The sequence below is a fragment of the Thalassophryne amazonica genome, chromosome 6 (genome assembly GCF_902500255.1).
Source record: "Thalassophryne amazonica chromosome 6, fThaAma1.1, whole genome shotgun sequence".
Lineage (NCBI taxonomy): Eukaryota > Metazoa > Chordata > Actinopteri > Batrachoidiformes > Batrachoididae > Thalassophryne > Thalassophryne amazonica.
Window position 1 is genome coordinate 40,805,785 of NC_047108.1, and position 16,538 is coordinate 40,822,322.

A 16,538-nucleotide genomic window follows, 5' to 3' on the forward strand; every position below is an offset into this window, starting at 1 on the left:
AAAGTGTTGGTTTAGAGGATGTTATTGTGCTAGATTTACAGGCATAGAGCACCAATAGAAATTATGCACGTTATCCAACTGTAGGCTGCTTTCCAGCCATTATTATGATTATTATTATACAAGTCCCTATCATTTTCATTCAGGTGTTTTAGAATTCAGTTGTCCTTTTCACATTTTTAGACCAGCATAAATGTTGACGGTTTATCTCTATTACAAGGGTGAAAACTGTATCAGTTTCTCCCTAGAAGGGTACTGAGAGTGCCAATCTCTAAAGAATTCTGGCAACTTTTAGCTAGATTAAATCTGACATATTCATTCAAAATACTATAAATATGCCTGCTTGTTTCTCACATTTCTTGAAAAATTAATGAAAATGTCACAAAGTGCAAGCTTTACCTTTTTTTTCTGTCAGTAGGGTAATGCAAAAAATTGTCAGGCTTAGTTCCATGGAACATGGTAGAATTGGTGTAATATGGATCATGGTGACCCCCCCCTCAAAAAAAAACAAAACAACACAACCATCAACATCTCAAGTGTCAAAGGCCAAGGAAAAGAGATGGGTTTTCAACAGAGATTTAAAAGCAGATAGAGAAGAAACCTGTCTAATCTGTTGTGGCAGGTCGTTCTATAATTTTGGAGACACAACAGTGAATGTGCGATCCCCTCTGAGATTCCTCTTAGTTTTCAGCACATTCGGGAACAGCTGCTCAGCTGACCTGAGAGAGAGGGTGGGTTTATAAGGGTGTAATAGACAGGTCGGCCGGGGCAAGAGCATGCAGGGATTTAAAAACAAAAGTATTTTAAAATGAATCCTAAACTGTATGGGCAGCCAGTGGAGTGAGGTCAAAATGGGGGAAATGTGCTCAAATTTACGTGTACCCGTTAAAAGACATGCAGCAGTGTTTTGTACCATCTGAAAATGGCAATGGAGGACACACTAACCCCCACAAACAGTGATTTACAGTAATCCATTCAAGTAGTAATAAAAGCATGGATTACTGTCTCATATTGCTGCCTTGAAATAAATGGCTTTATTTTGGCCAGCTGCCGCAAATGGAAAAAGCTTGATTTTACAATGGCATGGATATAACTGTCAAAGTTCAGATCTGCATCCATTTTTAACCCTAGATTTGGTATGATTGGCTTCATATACTGGGCCAGGGAACCCAGATCTAGCTGGGGGGTCACAGTGGTGCCACCAAAACCATGACTTCACTTTTCTTGTCATTAAAATGTAAAAAATTCAAAGCTATCCAGGCTTTTATGTGTATCATTCTTTTTAAGAGGGACATAAATCTGACAGCCATCCACATAACAGCGGAAAGGAATAAATACCATGCTTCCTAATTATAAAACCGAGCAGAAGGATATAAAAAGAAAAGAGGAGATGGCCTAGAACAGAGCCTTGCAGAACCCCACATTAGAGAAGAGCAGAGGAGGACACAGACTTGCCAGACTGACACAAAGTTTGGTCTGCCAAGTACATTCTGAACCACTCCAGCGCTTCGCTATGCTATAGAATTTAATATTGATACCAAATTCTATTAGGATTAGGTTTTAGGTGAAGTTTAGGGTTTTTCTGCTGGCATACGTGATAACTCCATTACAGGGTGGGAGACACTAGCCTGAGTGGTAGGGTGATGGACTTCTGAGCCAATGGCCCCATCTTTGAATCTCAGAGATTGTTTTTCTACTAAGTGACTGCGTTAAAGATAGATAATTACAACTATTTTGGAACCACAGAAAGTGTGTGTTTGTCACTTCAAAAGGTAAATTTGGCCCTACATATGGATAGAAAACAAGCAAAGGTGTGTAGTGCTACATAGGTAGAGTTTTGTATTATTAATACAGTTATCTGCATGAATGCATATAACATCCTTTCAATCTGGACTTCACCTTTTTACATATTTCCAACCATTTTGACCTTGTCCCAAGGTCACAGGTGCATTTAAGCATTACGAGCATTTGCCTGTGACTATTTGGTTATTTACCACATCATGCCAACAATGCTAGTTGTAACCAAGCATCATATTTCTTTGTGGCTCTGGTGGGGTTTGAACACCTCACTAACTAGATCAATACTCTTCCCAGGTCTGCCATAGGGGGATCCCCACTAGGAAGAATGCATGTATAATTATGCACTAGCATTTTGCCGGTGGGGATCCATTCGCTGTTTCACAGTTGTGAATCTCGCACCACCTCGCTGTCTGTGACTCACGTGAGAGGTTGGTTTCAGCAGAGCTGTGGTTCAGGGCACAGTGTAAACAAACCTCGTGAAGTATGGACAACAAGGCAACATCGGGGCATAGCAGAAGTACATCACAGGTGCTACACCTCCTCTAGATACAGTGCTGTGAAAAAGTGTTTGCCCCCTTGACCCTTTACATAGTAGATTTTTATTTGGTCATAAAAAAACAACAAAAATTCAGGCCTTGTATATTCAAATTCCTAAAATCATGCTCTTTAAACTCACAGTGAAAGGTAATTGCTACATCATGAATTAAAAGAAACGAAAATCTAAAAGCCAAAATGATGGTGTGAATAAGTAAGTGCCCCCTTTAGTATAGCACATGTAAAACATCACTTTTATATACAGTTTTCTTCGAAGAAGTCAGGGGATGGATACGTGAACATTCCCAAGGACATGTGAACATTCCCAAGGACACTGACTATGTCAAGGATAGTATTTACTTGAATTATGAAGAAATACAAACAGTATAGCACTCTATGGTAAATCTGTGTGGACAAGATAGTTCTCAAAAACTGAGTGACTGTATAAGAAGTTGAAGAGTGAGGAAAGACACCAGGACAACCCTGAAGAAGTTATAGACTTCTGTGGCTGTGACTGAAGAGATTGTGCATAGTGCAAGTTTTGCATTTTGTATCACCACTCCTGCCTTCATAGTGGAGTTGCACAGAGAATAATTTTCTTTCAACAAAACATCAATTTTTTTTTTTATATAGAAACCTTCACTGCAAAAACTGCCCCTCTCAAAATAAGCGAAATAATCCTAAATCTAGCCAAATTACTTTGTATTAAGCAAAAAAATCTCAGTGGGGTAAGAAAAAATTTGCTTGGTTAGAATTCTCAAAACTAGCAAACATTTTCCCAAAATAGGACATTTTTTCTTATGTAGAAAATGCTCGACAAGATTATTTTTCTATTTAGACAAAAAAAAAAAGTCAAATTTTCTTTAAACAAGTCTTTTTTACTTTCTTAGATATCAGTTTTTGCAGTGTACTCTATACCACTTCATCATGAAGCTGTATAACTGGTGATGCAACACTCAAAACTTGCACTATGCACAATCTCTTCAATCACAGCCACAGAAGTCTATAACTTCTTCAGGTTTGTCCTGGTGTCTTGGTGGCTTTCCTCACTCTTCACCTTCTTGTACAGTCACTCAGTTTTTGAGAACTATCTTGTCCACACAGATTTACCATAGAGTGCTATACTGTTTGTATTTCTTCATAATTCATGTAAATACTATCCAAGACATAGTCAGTGTCTTGGGAATGTTCACGTATCCATCCCCTGACTTGTCTGAAGAAAACTGTATATAAAAGTGATGTTTTACATGTGCTATACTAAAGGGGGCACTTACTTATTCACACCATCATTTTGGCTTTTAGATTTTTGTTTCTTTTCATTCATGATGTAGTGATTACCTTTTACTGTGAGTTTAAAGTGCATGATTTTAGGAATTCGAATATACAAGGCCTGAATTTTTGCTTTGTTTTTTTATGTCCTAATAAAAATCTAACATGTAAAGGGTGCAAACACTTTTTCACAGCACTGTATCTCTCTCAACTTGGGAGAACATGTCATCATCATAATCACCGTGAAATTGTTGGATCAACACCATCCTCATCCTTGCTAGCCATTGTTTATATGCACTGTGAGGCGCCAGAACTCTGCTGATGTTGCGGTGCATTCTTGGAACTGCAGGGGGCCGCCAGGGGGTTTATGGGAAATATTAAAATACTGAATAGGTTCTAGATGGGTGAGTTTTTATAAAATAGGTAGCTGACACTTTTCAAGGGTGATAATAAATTATGCAAAGTTTCTATAATGATTTGGAATGGCGTGTGGGTCCAGGATGTAATTATCAATGTCCATTGTTCACTGTTGTTAGCTAATATCCATAGTTTCTCCAAAAATATTAGTCCTATCAACATTCTGTTTTGACGGCATTCATCTGTGACCCAAAATACATAAGCATACCAAACGATAAATGTCAACTGTCCCCAGTTTGTCCGTGATCGAAGTTATACACACACAGAGAGACCACTTGGCTTTTAATTAATAGATGATTTTCTGCCCCCTGCTGGAATGGCGTGGGAGCCCAGAATTGAATTATCAATGTCCCTTGTTCACGTGTAATATCTGATCTGGGCTGCATTCCTAAAGATCTATGGTGAGTTGACAGAGGGCACTCATTTGATTGGTCGACCATGCCTGTGCTTCAAGGATGTCTGCAAGAAGGACATGAAAATGTGCAGCATCAATGTCAACATGTGGGAGCAGTGTGCAAAGAGCCATGCAGCCTAGCGCCTTACTGTCAGAGGGCTGAGCAATGAGCTAGGAGGAACGAGCAACAGCGGCAGCCTCAGCAGGCATCACAGTACATGTACAACAAATGCAGCAGAGATTGTCACTCGTGCATTGCACTGATAAGTCATTCGAATAGATGCAGATACAACCCCTGGCAAAAATTATGGAATCACCGGCCTCGGAGGATGTTCATTCAGTTGCTTAATTTTGTAGAAAAAAGCAGATCACAGACATGACACAAAACTAAAGTCATTTCAAATGGCAACTTTCTGGCTTTAAGAAACACTATAAGAAATCAGGAAAAAAAATTGTGGTAGTCAGTAACAGTTACTTTTTTAGAGGAAAGGGAAAAAAGTTGAGTGAAAAAAATATGGACTCACTCAATTCTGAGGAAGAAATTATGGAATTATGAAAAACAAAAGAACGCTCCAACACATCACTAGTATTTTGTTGCACCACCTCTGGTTTTTATAACAGCTTGCAGTCTCTGAGGCATGGACTTAATGAGTGACAAACAGTACTCTTCATCAATCTGGCTCCAACTTTCTCTGATTGCTGTTGCCAGATCAGCTTTGCATGTTGGAGCCTTGTCATGGACCATTTTCTTCAACTTCCACCAAAGATTTTCAATTGGATTAAGATCCGGACTATTTGCAGGCCATGACATTGACCCTATGTGTCTTTTTGCAAGGAATGTTTTCACAGTTTTTGCTCTATGGCAAGATGCATTATCATCTTGAAAAAATGATTTCATCATCCCCAAACATCCTTTCAATTGATGGGATAAGAAAAGTGTCCAAAATATCAACGTAAACTTGTGCATTTATTGATGATGTAATGACAGCCATCTCCCCAGTGCCTTTACCTGACATGCAGCCCCATATCATCAATGACTGTGGAAATTTACATGTTCTCTTCAGGCAGTCATCTTTATAAATCTCATTAGAACGGCACCAAACAAAAGTTCCAGCATCATCACCTTGCCCAATGCAGATTCGAGATTCATCACTGAATATGACTTTCATCCAGTCATCCACAGTCCACAATTGCTTTTCCTTAGCCCATTGTAACCTTGTTTTTTTCTGTTTAGGTGTTAATGATGGCTTTCGTTTAGCTTTTCTGTATGTAAATCCCATTTCCTTTAGGCGGTTTCTTACAGTTCAGTCACAGATGTTGACTCCAGTTTCCTCCCATTCGTTCCTCATTTGTTTTGTTGTGCATTTTCGATTTTTGAGACATATTGGTTTAAGTTTTCTGTCTTGACGCTTTGACGTCTTCCTTGGTCTACCAGTATGTTTGCCTTTAACAACCTTCCCATGTTGTTTGTATTTGGTCCAGAGTTTAGACACAGCTGACTGTGAACAACCAACATCTTTTGCAACATTGCGTGATGATTTACCCTCTTTTAAGAGTTTGATAATCCTCTCCTTTGTTTCAATTGACATCTCTGGTGTTGGAGCCATGATTCACGTCAGTCCATTTGGTGCAACAGCTCTCTAAGGTGTGATCACTCCTTTTTAGATGCAGACTAACGAGCAGATCTGATTTGATGCAGGTGTTAGTTTTGGGGATGAAAATTTACAGGGTGATTCCATAATTTATTCCTCAGAATTGAGTGAGTCCATATTTTTTTTCCCTCTGCTTGGTCTAAAAAAGTAACTGTTACTGACTGCCACAATTATTTTTCCTGATTTCTTATAGTGTTTCTTAAAGCCAGAAAGTTGCCATTTGAAATGACTTTAGTTTTGTGTCATGTCTGTGATCTGCTTTTTTTCTACAAAATTAAACAACTGAATGAACATCCTCCGAGGCCGGTGATTCCATAATTTTTGCCAGGGGTTGTAAAAACAAAAGACAAAAATTTCCTGTATATTTGTATTGTTGTCTGTGTTGGTAGCATGGCCCAAGCAGAGGGTCACCCTTTTGAGTCTGGTCTGCTTGAGGTTTCTTCCTCAAATCATCAGAGGGCGTTTTTCCTTATCACTGTCACCTGTGTGCTCACTCTGGGGGTTGGTAAGATTAGACCTTACTTGTGTGAAGCACCTTGAGGCAGCTTTGTTGTGATTTGGCACTATATAAATAAAATACATTGAAACTGAATTGAAAAAGTGTATAAAAACAAACAAAAAAGCCGAAGGGATTTACTTATATATGTGTATCTATCTATCTATCTATCTATCTATCTATCTATCTATCTATCTATCTATCTATCTATCTATCTATCTATCTATCTATCTATCTATCTATCTATCTATCTATCTATCTATCTATCTATCTATCTATCTATCTATCTATCTGTCTGTCTGTCTGTCTGTATGTATGTATATATTATTTGTATGTATATATGTATGCATACACGTTATATATGTTTTATGTTTGTATGAATACGTTTGTGTGTATATTTTCTGTGTATGCATGCGCGTTTGTATGTTTGTATGACGTGAGGGCAGGAGTCTCTTCATCCTGACCCACCTGTCACGTGACGTCACTGTCACACACTCAAAGATGGCGACCTCACAAATGCTGCGGCGATGCTCTTCGTATTTTGCCGCTTTTATCCTGTTTTTGGACATATTAAATACGGGAAATTGTGACGCACAGGTCCCGCTTGTTCTGTGGACGAGTTCAGGGTAAGTATGACTTTTGAATAGAATAAAGAATGTACTCATTCATCTCTCTTTTTGGCTAGCTAATGACTCGGGTAGCTCCAAGCGAACGTAAATTTTTGTAGTCATTCAGTGTCTAGATTACCATAAATTAATGTACTCGAGCCCAGTTATTGTCTTGAAGAAACACGATACATCTGTAAAACCACGAGACTTTTCACTTCATCACAGGTGCTGTCCACATTGCACTTGTCTCCTCACTCCTATGGAGTGCTGATGGACGTTTATCAGAGGCCCGTTTTGCGTGCGTGCGTGCGTGCGTGCGTGCGTGCGTGTGTGTGTGTGTGTGTGTGTGTGTGTGTGTGTGTGTCCGTTCATCAGGATGTCCCTGCCAGATCAGTCGCCTCCTACAGCAGGTCACATCGTTGGACAGCAGCAGCTGTCCTCTTACCTGGAGAAAGCTCTGAATGTGGGACCACGAAACGTTCTTCTCTTCCTGCAGGACAAGGTACACACACGCAGTCACATGCGCACACAAAGAAAGAAGTTTGTATTTGTGTACTTGAGGTCCAACTTACGAAAGACAACGCACCCTTCGAGTAAAACTGCAGTGTGTCATTGACAGCTTGAGGGTTGGACTCGAGACACACTGTGAAAAATAATCCTGTCCATATCGAGCTTGAATAATACTTGCTATGTATATTATGTAGTACTGAATAATGTATAATAATGAAAGAGTTTTGATAGTAAGAATGTGACGGAGGCTAGCAGGAGGCGCTGTGCATGTGGTAGTCAATAAGCCACACTCCCCGGATAGCTGAAGGATACCTGGTCTCACAGACCAGAGCCCAGGCTTTGGCCAACTGGTCAGAGCATTAGGGCTGTCACGATTAGGAATTTCTGGAGACGATTAATTGTCAGGCAAATAATTGCGATTGACGATTATATTGTCTTTTCTTTTCTTTTTTCCCTTCTTTATATTCTACTATACGTAATATAATTACACAACTCTGGAAGAACGTTTGGCTTCTGTGAGCGGAGAAACTGGGAATAGTGCAACATTTTTATTTTTATCTTCATTTTACATATAGTCCCAACTTTTTCTGATTTGTGGTTGTTTCTGTTGAATTTCTGAAATTACAGAACTGCTATAAAGAAAAGTGTGAACATTTTAATGTGTTTTAAAACTTTGTGGAGCAAACACCAAACTCTTATAAAGAAGGAAAAACACCTGGACATGTTCAGGAAAACTGATATAAACTTAACAGAACAATGCAGGCTGATTACACTCCCCATGTTTTTTTGGGTTTTTTTTTGTATAAATAAATCAGAATAAAATAAGAGGCAACTCACTTTGAAATAATTAAAACATATCGCTGCAGCTTAATAACTTTGAAAAACAACAGAACTCAGCAGCTTGTATTTTTTATTCTGACTCCAGTTCATTTTAGTGTGATGAAGTCATCCTTTTTTTTCCCCTCATCAGTCACGTTTTGTGCTTGAACACGACATTAAGCTCAAGATTGAACAAATACACACCTTTGGAAAATAAACAGCTGTTAAAGTTCAACTTTTTGTGATCTGTGCCTCTGAACAGCAGGGTTTTTTTAAACCCGTGTGTGTAATTTTTGCTCAGTTCATTTATATATTCTCATTTTTAAGGATGTTTTAAGGATATTTGACTGTTTATTTCATCTTGTGATCTCATAAATTTAGTATACGACGCGCACATGGTCTGAACAGGTCGGTGCTGTCAGAACCACACGTGTAAAGTACAGAGAGTAAAGGCAGCCCCAAGGTTCGTTTTTTTTTTTAAACGTGTTCACTCGGGTTAAAATCCTCTCTCTGCTCCGCACTCGCTGTCTTAAGTGCACTGATGGGTCACAGCAGAACGTAACATCTCGTGCCTCCGTTCAGGAATCTCCCTCCCTCACCTGCTCCCTCCCTCGCAGTCTGTAGTGAGTTGACTCTGCGCGCACACACACACACACACACACACACACACACACACCTCCTTCGGTAAACTGCCCATTTTAAATGGCTTTGAATAAGACGGCCACTGTTTTAATCGTCCGTCTTATTCAAAATTTGAAAGTCCAAATGACGGCAGGACGGCTTGCTGCCTAAAACTATGAATTGAGAGAAAAAACAAAGACGTAAATAAAGTAAGTGACTCGTCAACTACTAAATTAGTTGTTAATGATTTTAATCATCAACGTATTCGTGACTAGTCGACTAGTGGTGGCAGCCCTACTTAAAACCGGAATGCATCCACAGCGGTGCTGTGGTACGTGGCTTTGGAACCAGAACCTCCTCACGCTCCGTGTTATTATTCGAGCCTCGATCGCTAACCATCCGACCAAGACGAGAGGAAACAGAGTGAGTGAGGCAGAGAGGCAGCGTGTGGCTGCACGATGACGTCAGATTCTGAGTCGTTTTATGCAACTTTGTGGATAAAATAAGTAATTCACGGTAATCGCGATTATGAAAAATATTCGCGAATATGAAAAATAATCGCGATTGGCGAATATTGTAAAAATTGTGACTGCCTTACAGAGCATCTGCCTCCAATGTTGGTGTCGCCGACTGAACGACCCCCGCCCCCCACAAATCAGTCCCCCTGCCTTCACTGCGCACGCGTCATTTCCAAGCGGCAGCATCATTATTTCTAAGCGTCAGCTGCGATCCACGGATTATCATCTCATTTCTGCTTAAAACTGCACTTCGGTCATCATCTGTCTCAGCGACACATATCTAAAGCTTTTGTACGACAATCATTTCCACATAAATTCAGCCTTATTTTGTAATGAAAGATGGCGGCCCAATCAGAGCGCAGCAGCTGCATGGCAGACATCTGACATGCAGCTGTGCCTACTTCATTTTGGTGCGTCGGGAGCAAGTTGGAGGAGTCGATCACAACACAACACAGCGGCCGCAACAGGCACAAAGTATCAACATAAAAACCACAGATTATTTTGTCATTCTAAAGCTTTATTACAGAACTATGCACACAATAGTAGCAGTAAATTTTAGTTGTTAAGATCAGTGTTTGAGCCAACTTTTAAAAGAGGCAGGGTGGAAGCAAGAATGGAGGGTACTGCAGGATTTGGCAGAGGGCAGGTGCTGAAAGCATGCGATACTGGGATTGTGATTTTTTTTTTTTCTTTATAAATTATTTTTCTTAATAAGATAAGATAATCCTTTAATAGTCCCACAATGGGGAAATTTACAATGTTACAGCAGCACAGACAGTCACAGAACAACAAGTATGCAAAAACAAGGTAAAAGATATATACTCAACAAAAATATAAACGCAACACTTTTGGTTTTGCTCCCATTTTGTATGAGATGAACTCAAAGATCTAAAACTTTTTCCACATACACAGTATCACCATTTCCCTCAAATATTGTTCACAAACCAGTTTAAATCTGTGATAGTGAGCACTTCTCCTTTGCTGAGATAATCCATCCCACCTCACAGGTGTGCCATACCAAGATGCTGATTAGACACCATGATTAGTGCGCAGGTGTGCCTTAGACTGCCCACAATAAAAGGCCACTCTGAAAGGTGCAGTTTTATCACACAGCACAATGCCACAGATGTTGCAAGATTTGAGGGAGTGTGCAGTTGGCATGCTGACAGCAGGAATGTCAACCAGAGCTGTTGCTCATGTATTGAATGTTCATGTCTCTACCATAAGCCATCTCCAAAGACGTTTCAGAGAATTTGGCAGTACATCCAACCAGCCTCATAACCGCAGACCACGTGTAACCACACCAGCCCAGGACCTCCACATCCAGCATGTTCACCTCCAAGATCGTCTGAGACCAGCCACTCGGTCAGCTGCTGAAACAATCGGTTTGCATAACCAAAGAATTTATGCACAAACTGTCAGAAACCGTCTCAGGGAAGCTCATCTGCATGCTTGTCGTCCTCATCGGGGTCTCGACTTGACTCCAGTTTGTCGTCGTAACCGACTTGAGTGGGCAAATGCTCACATTCGCTGGCATTTGGCACGTTGGAGAGGTGTTCTCTTCAAGTCTATGCGAAGGAGATGTGTTGCACTGCATGAGGCAAATGGTGGTCACACCAGATAGTGACTGGTATCCCCCCCCAATAAAACAGAACTGCACCTTTCAGAGTGGCCTTTTATTGTGGGCAGTCTAAGGCACACCTGTGCACTAATCATGGTGTCTAATCAGCATCTTGGTATGGCACACGTGTGAGGTGGGATGGATTATCTCAGCAAAGGAGAAGTGCTCACTATCACAGATTTAAACTGGTTTGTGAACAATATTTGAGGGAAATGGTGATATTGTGTATGTGGAAAAAGTTTTAGATCTTTGAGTTCATCTCATACAAAATGGGAGCAAAACCAAAAGTGTTGCGTTTATATTTTTGTTGAGTGTAATGAAATGACACACACATCCGAGTCTGTATTGGCGTGCAGGGTCAAGCAGACGAATAGCACAAAAAATGAAGTAAAGATCCGCACAGCCGGTTAGCTCCCAAACAAATCTTTAATAACACCGAGGGTGACGTTTCGGCCCTAGCCCTTCATCATGTCTGATGAAGGGCCGAGGGTGACGTTTCGGCCCTAGCCCTTCATCATGTCTGATGAAGGGCCGAGGGTGACGTTTCGGCCCTAGCCCTTCATCATGTCTGATGAAGGGGCTAGGGCCAAAACGTCACCCTCGGTGTTATTAAAGATTTGTTTGGGAGCTAACTGGCTGTGTGGATCTTTACTTCATTTTTTGTGCTAAAAGAAAAATAATTGCCAAAATACCACGTTTTGTGCAGAATAACAATATATACAGTAGAATAGATTACACTATATACAAGCAGAAGAATGTTTCGTAATATTGCATAAGTATTCAAGTGATGGTTTACATGAATGTAAAAGTATTATTGCACAGAATGTGTAGTATTACTGCAAATGGCTGAAAAAATGTTACTGTAACAATAGCAATGATTTGAGTGATCTCAGTGGTCTACTGGGAACAGTGCAGTAATAAATGTGAATAAATGAAAGCAAAATGAAGCACCATTGTTAATTTCGCTTGCTTTGATGTAGATATCTCTGGCACTCAGTTTAACTCAATCTATTTTATTATCACAGATTTACACAAAAGTTCACTCAAGTCTTTATAGACTGAATATACATGGAGACGAGTGAGGGAAGCCACAAAAAGAAACAACTTACAAGGCAATATAGGATTTTTTGGCTTTCAGTGGAATTCAAAAAAGGTTAATGTTATACATTTATAATCACTACATACAACAGCACATTTTGATTATTTAATTTCCACTCTATTGTAGTGGTGCATAAAGGCAACATGGGGGAATATATAGTCTTCCCCCATGTTGCCACTACAGTTGAGTGGAAATTAAATAATCAAATTGTGCTTTTGTATGTAATGGTAAATGGTTAATGTTATATATTTATAATCATTACACAAAATGTGCTTTTGTATGTAATGAGCTTGTGCTAGGGCACTGTTTTAGTTCACTGGAACACTGACTTTTTTGTTTTTTCTTTTTTCTAAGTATTTTTTCAAAAATGGGTTTCTTTATGTGAGTAATTCTTGTGTGCCTTTTAGATGAGCATAGAGGACTTCACCATGTATGGAGGAGCTTTTGGAAATAAGCAGGACAGTGTTTTCCCCAACCTTGAGGTAAGACAATATTATTCTTTTTGGGAAGGACAATTTCGAAATGCTGGCAAAGCTGTAAAAACATTTGAAACTACCAATCTGCAACAATTTCAGCAGACCTCAGGTTGGAGCACTCCCTGCAAGTAAAAGCTTTTACTGTAGTTCTTGAAGTATGTAATTCCTACAGAAGACCATTTGTAAATGTGCTTATCCCCAGATTCTGTACCATAAAACAGATATGAGTCTATGACTTTTCATGGATGTGACACCAGTCCGTTATGGGTTACTTACGCAACCAGGGCCAGTTCCCATTTACAGTTGGGTGGACTGAGCCAGTGTGGATGAAGTGTCTTGCCCAAGGACACAGATTAGTAGTATGACCAGGAATTGATGTCACTGATCTACTGGCTCTGCTGCAGCAGCTCTTGGAGACAAATTATATGTTCTTGCAGATGACAGATGGCTACAAATACACTGAACAAAAATACAAATGCAACACTTTTGTTTTTGCTCCCATTTTTCATGAGCTGAACTCAAAGATCTAAAACATTTTTTACATTTGCAAAAGACCTGTTTGTCTCAAATATTGTTCACAAGTCTGTCTAAATCTGTTAGTGAGCACTTCTCCTTTGCCAAGATAATCCATTCCACCTCACAGATGTGGCATATCAAGGTGGTGATTAGACAGCATGATTATTGCAGTAAAAGGCCACTCTGAAATGTTCAGTTTTGCTTTTTTCTGGGAGTTGGGGAGTCGGGAGGCAGTCAGAAAATAAGTCAGTATCTGGTGTGACCACCATTTGCCTCACGCAGTGCAACACATCTCCTTCTCAAGAGTTGATCAGGTTGTTGATTGTGGCAGGTGAAATGTTGGTCCACTCCTCTTCAATGGCTGTGCAAAGGTGCTGGATATTGGCAAGAACTGGAACACGCTGTCATACACCGATCCAGAGCATCCCAAACATGCTCAATGGGTGACATGTCCCGCGAGTATGCTGGCCATGGAAGAACTGGGATGTTTTCGGCTTCCAGGAATTGTGCAGATCCTTGCAACATGGAGCCGTGCATTTAACATGAGGTGATGGCTGTGGATGAATGGCACAACAATGGGCCTCAGGATCTTGTCACGGTATTGCTGTGCATTCAAAATGTCATCAATAAAATGCACCTGTGTTTGTTGTCCATAGCATACGCCATAACCCCACTACCACCATGGGCCACTCGATCCACAGTGCTGACATCAACAAACTGCTCACCCACACGACGTCACACATGCTATCTGCCATTTGCCCTGAACAGTGAAAACCGGGATTCATCCGTAAAGAGAACTCCTCTCCAACATGCCAAATGCCATCGAATTTTGAGCATTTTTTCCACTCAAGTTGATTATGACGAAGAACTGCACTCAGGTCGAGACCCTGATGAGGATGATGAGCATGCAGATTAGCTTCCCTGAGATGGTTTCTGACATTTTGTGCAGACATTCTTTGGTTCTGCAAACCGATTGTTGCAGCAGCTGTCCGGGTGGCTGGTCTCAGACGATCTTGGAGGTGAACATTGCTGGATGTGAAGGTCCTGGGCTAGTGTGATTACACATGGTCTGTGGTTGTCAGGCCGGTTGGATGTACTACCAAATTCTCTGAAACGCCTTTGGAGACGGCTTATGGTGGAGAAATGAATATTCAATTCATGGGAAACAGCTCTGGTGGACATTCCTGCAGGCAACATGGCAATTGCACGCTCCCTCAAAACTTGACATCTGTGGCATTGTGCTGTGTGATAAATCTGAACATTTCAGAGTGGCCTTTTATTGTGGCCAGTCTAAGGCACACCTGTGCAATAATCATGCTGTCTAATCAGCATCTTGACATGCCACGCCTGTGAGGTGGGATGGATTATCTCACCAAACAGATCATACAGATTTGCAGACAATATTTGAGAGGAATAGGTCTTTTGTGTATAAAAAATGTTTTAGATCTTTGAGTCCAGCTCCTTCTCTGCGACAGCGACATGCGCGGGAAGAAACATGACTCCTTTATCATTGGTGGAAAATGCACGAGCTAACCAATCAGAAGTCACTAACCCCACATGTATTTGATCATAGCCCACCAATCCCACATGGTTTTTATTTGTGGGTGTGCGCTTCATGCAGGACAGGCGCAAATGGAGTTTCTTTTCTTCCTCCCCCCCCCCCCCCCCCCCCTCTCTGCCTATAGTAACAGAAGTAAAAAAACAAAACAAAAAAAAAAACATGATTTTTTTCTTTATTATTGGTGGAAAATAAACTACATAAGTGAATAACAATGATCCCCAAGCCACATAATTTGGTTGCTGTGGGAAGGAATAGTCTGGGTGATTTGGCGAGGAGAGAGAAAAGCAGACAGTGATTACAGTTTTGGTATTTGAGAGATTTGAGAGATATTTGGCATGTTTGGAGTGTGCATTTACAACCCCATTTCCAATGAAGTTGGGGTGTTGTGTGAAATGTAAATAAAAACAGAATACAATGATTTGCAAATCCTCTTCAACCTATATTCAGTTGAATACACCACAAAGACAAGATGTTCAAAGTGATAGACTTTTTGGTTTTTGTGCAAATATTTGTTCATTTTGAAATGGATGCCTGCAACACATTTCAAAAAAGCTGGGACAGGGGCAACAAAAGACTGGGAAAGTTGATGAATGCTCAAAGAACACCTGTTTGGAACATTCCACAGGTGAACAAGTTAATTGGAAACAGGTGAGTGTCATGATTGGGTATAAAAGGAGCATCCCCAAAAGGCTCAGCCGTTCACAAGCAAAGATGGGGCGAGGATCACTACTTTGTGAACAACTGTGTGAAAAAAAATAGTCCAACAGTTTAAGAACAATGTTTCTCAATGTTCAATTGCAAGGAATTTATGGATTCCATCATCTACAGTCCATAATATAATCAGAAGATTCAGAGACTCTGGAGAACTTTCTACATGTAAGCAGCAAGGCCGAAAACCAACATCGACTATTGCAATTTCTACCTCAGAATAATTTGTTTCTTTCAAGATAAATATTCACCACAGATCATTTTATAAATAATTAGTGTTAATAGCAGTGTAATTGTATTTTCTGGTGTATGTCACTTTTTTCTAATTTGGGTGATCATGTGACTTGTACTGTGGTGCGAATTATATTCCTAAAAATCATGCATTCAGTTCAGCTAGTAAGTCCCTTTGGCTGCTCCCTGGTTTGCAGTCTGGGTCGCCAGAGCAAATCTGAGGTGGATCTGCATGTTGATTTGGCACAAGTTTTTATGCCAGATGACCTTCCTGACACAACTCCGTATTACATGGAGCAATGTGGCAGGCGTGGGGTTTGAACTGGGAATCTTCCACACTGAAACCAAGTGCACTAACCACATGACCACCACCCCTCCTGCATTCATTATGAATACTACTACTAATAATACTAACTATTTATGTAGCATTTTCACAGGAATCAAAGCACCAAACAAAATGAACTGCAATAATAAATGTTAGTAATAAAAGTACAGTACAACAATGCACAAAAATCCCAAATTAAAGAGCTGACAAGACAGGAAAAAAGTGTAGCTTAAACTCCGGTTCAACTTAAAGAAAGGAAAAATATGGTCTGTATTGTGATATGCAGTGGTGGGCACAGATAACCAAAAAATTAACTTCGATAACAGATAATCAGATAACTGAAAAGTTATCTTCGATAAAGATCAA

General features: G+C 40.2%; 1 protein-coding gene across 1 annotated transcript in view; it reads left to right on the top strand.

Annotated features, from left to right (window-relative positions):
• Positions 1-7,021: 7,021 nt before the first annotated feature.
• atp6ap1a (ATPase H+ transporting accessory protein 1a) overlaps positions 7,022-16,538 on the top strand; it is a 77,512-nt gene continuing 67,995 nt past the window's right edge. Inside the window, exons 1-3 of the mRNA XM_034172050.1 lie at positions 7,022-7,185; positions 7,543-7,669; positions 12,763-12,837. Of these exons, the coding sequence (XP_034027941.1) occupies positions 7,061-7,185; positions 7,543-7,669; positions 12,763-12,837 (327 nt within the window). The 5' untranslated portion in view covers positions 7,022-7,060. The remainder of the gene's footprint in view (positions 7,186-7,542; positions 7,670-12,762; positions 12,838-16,538) is intronic.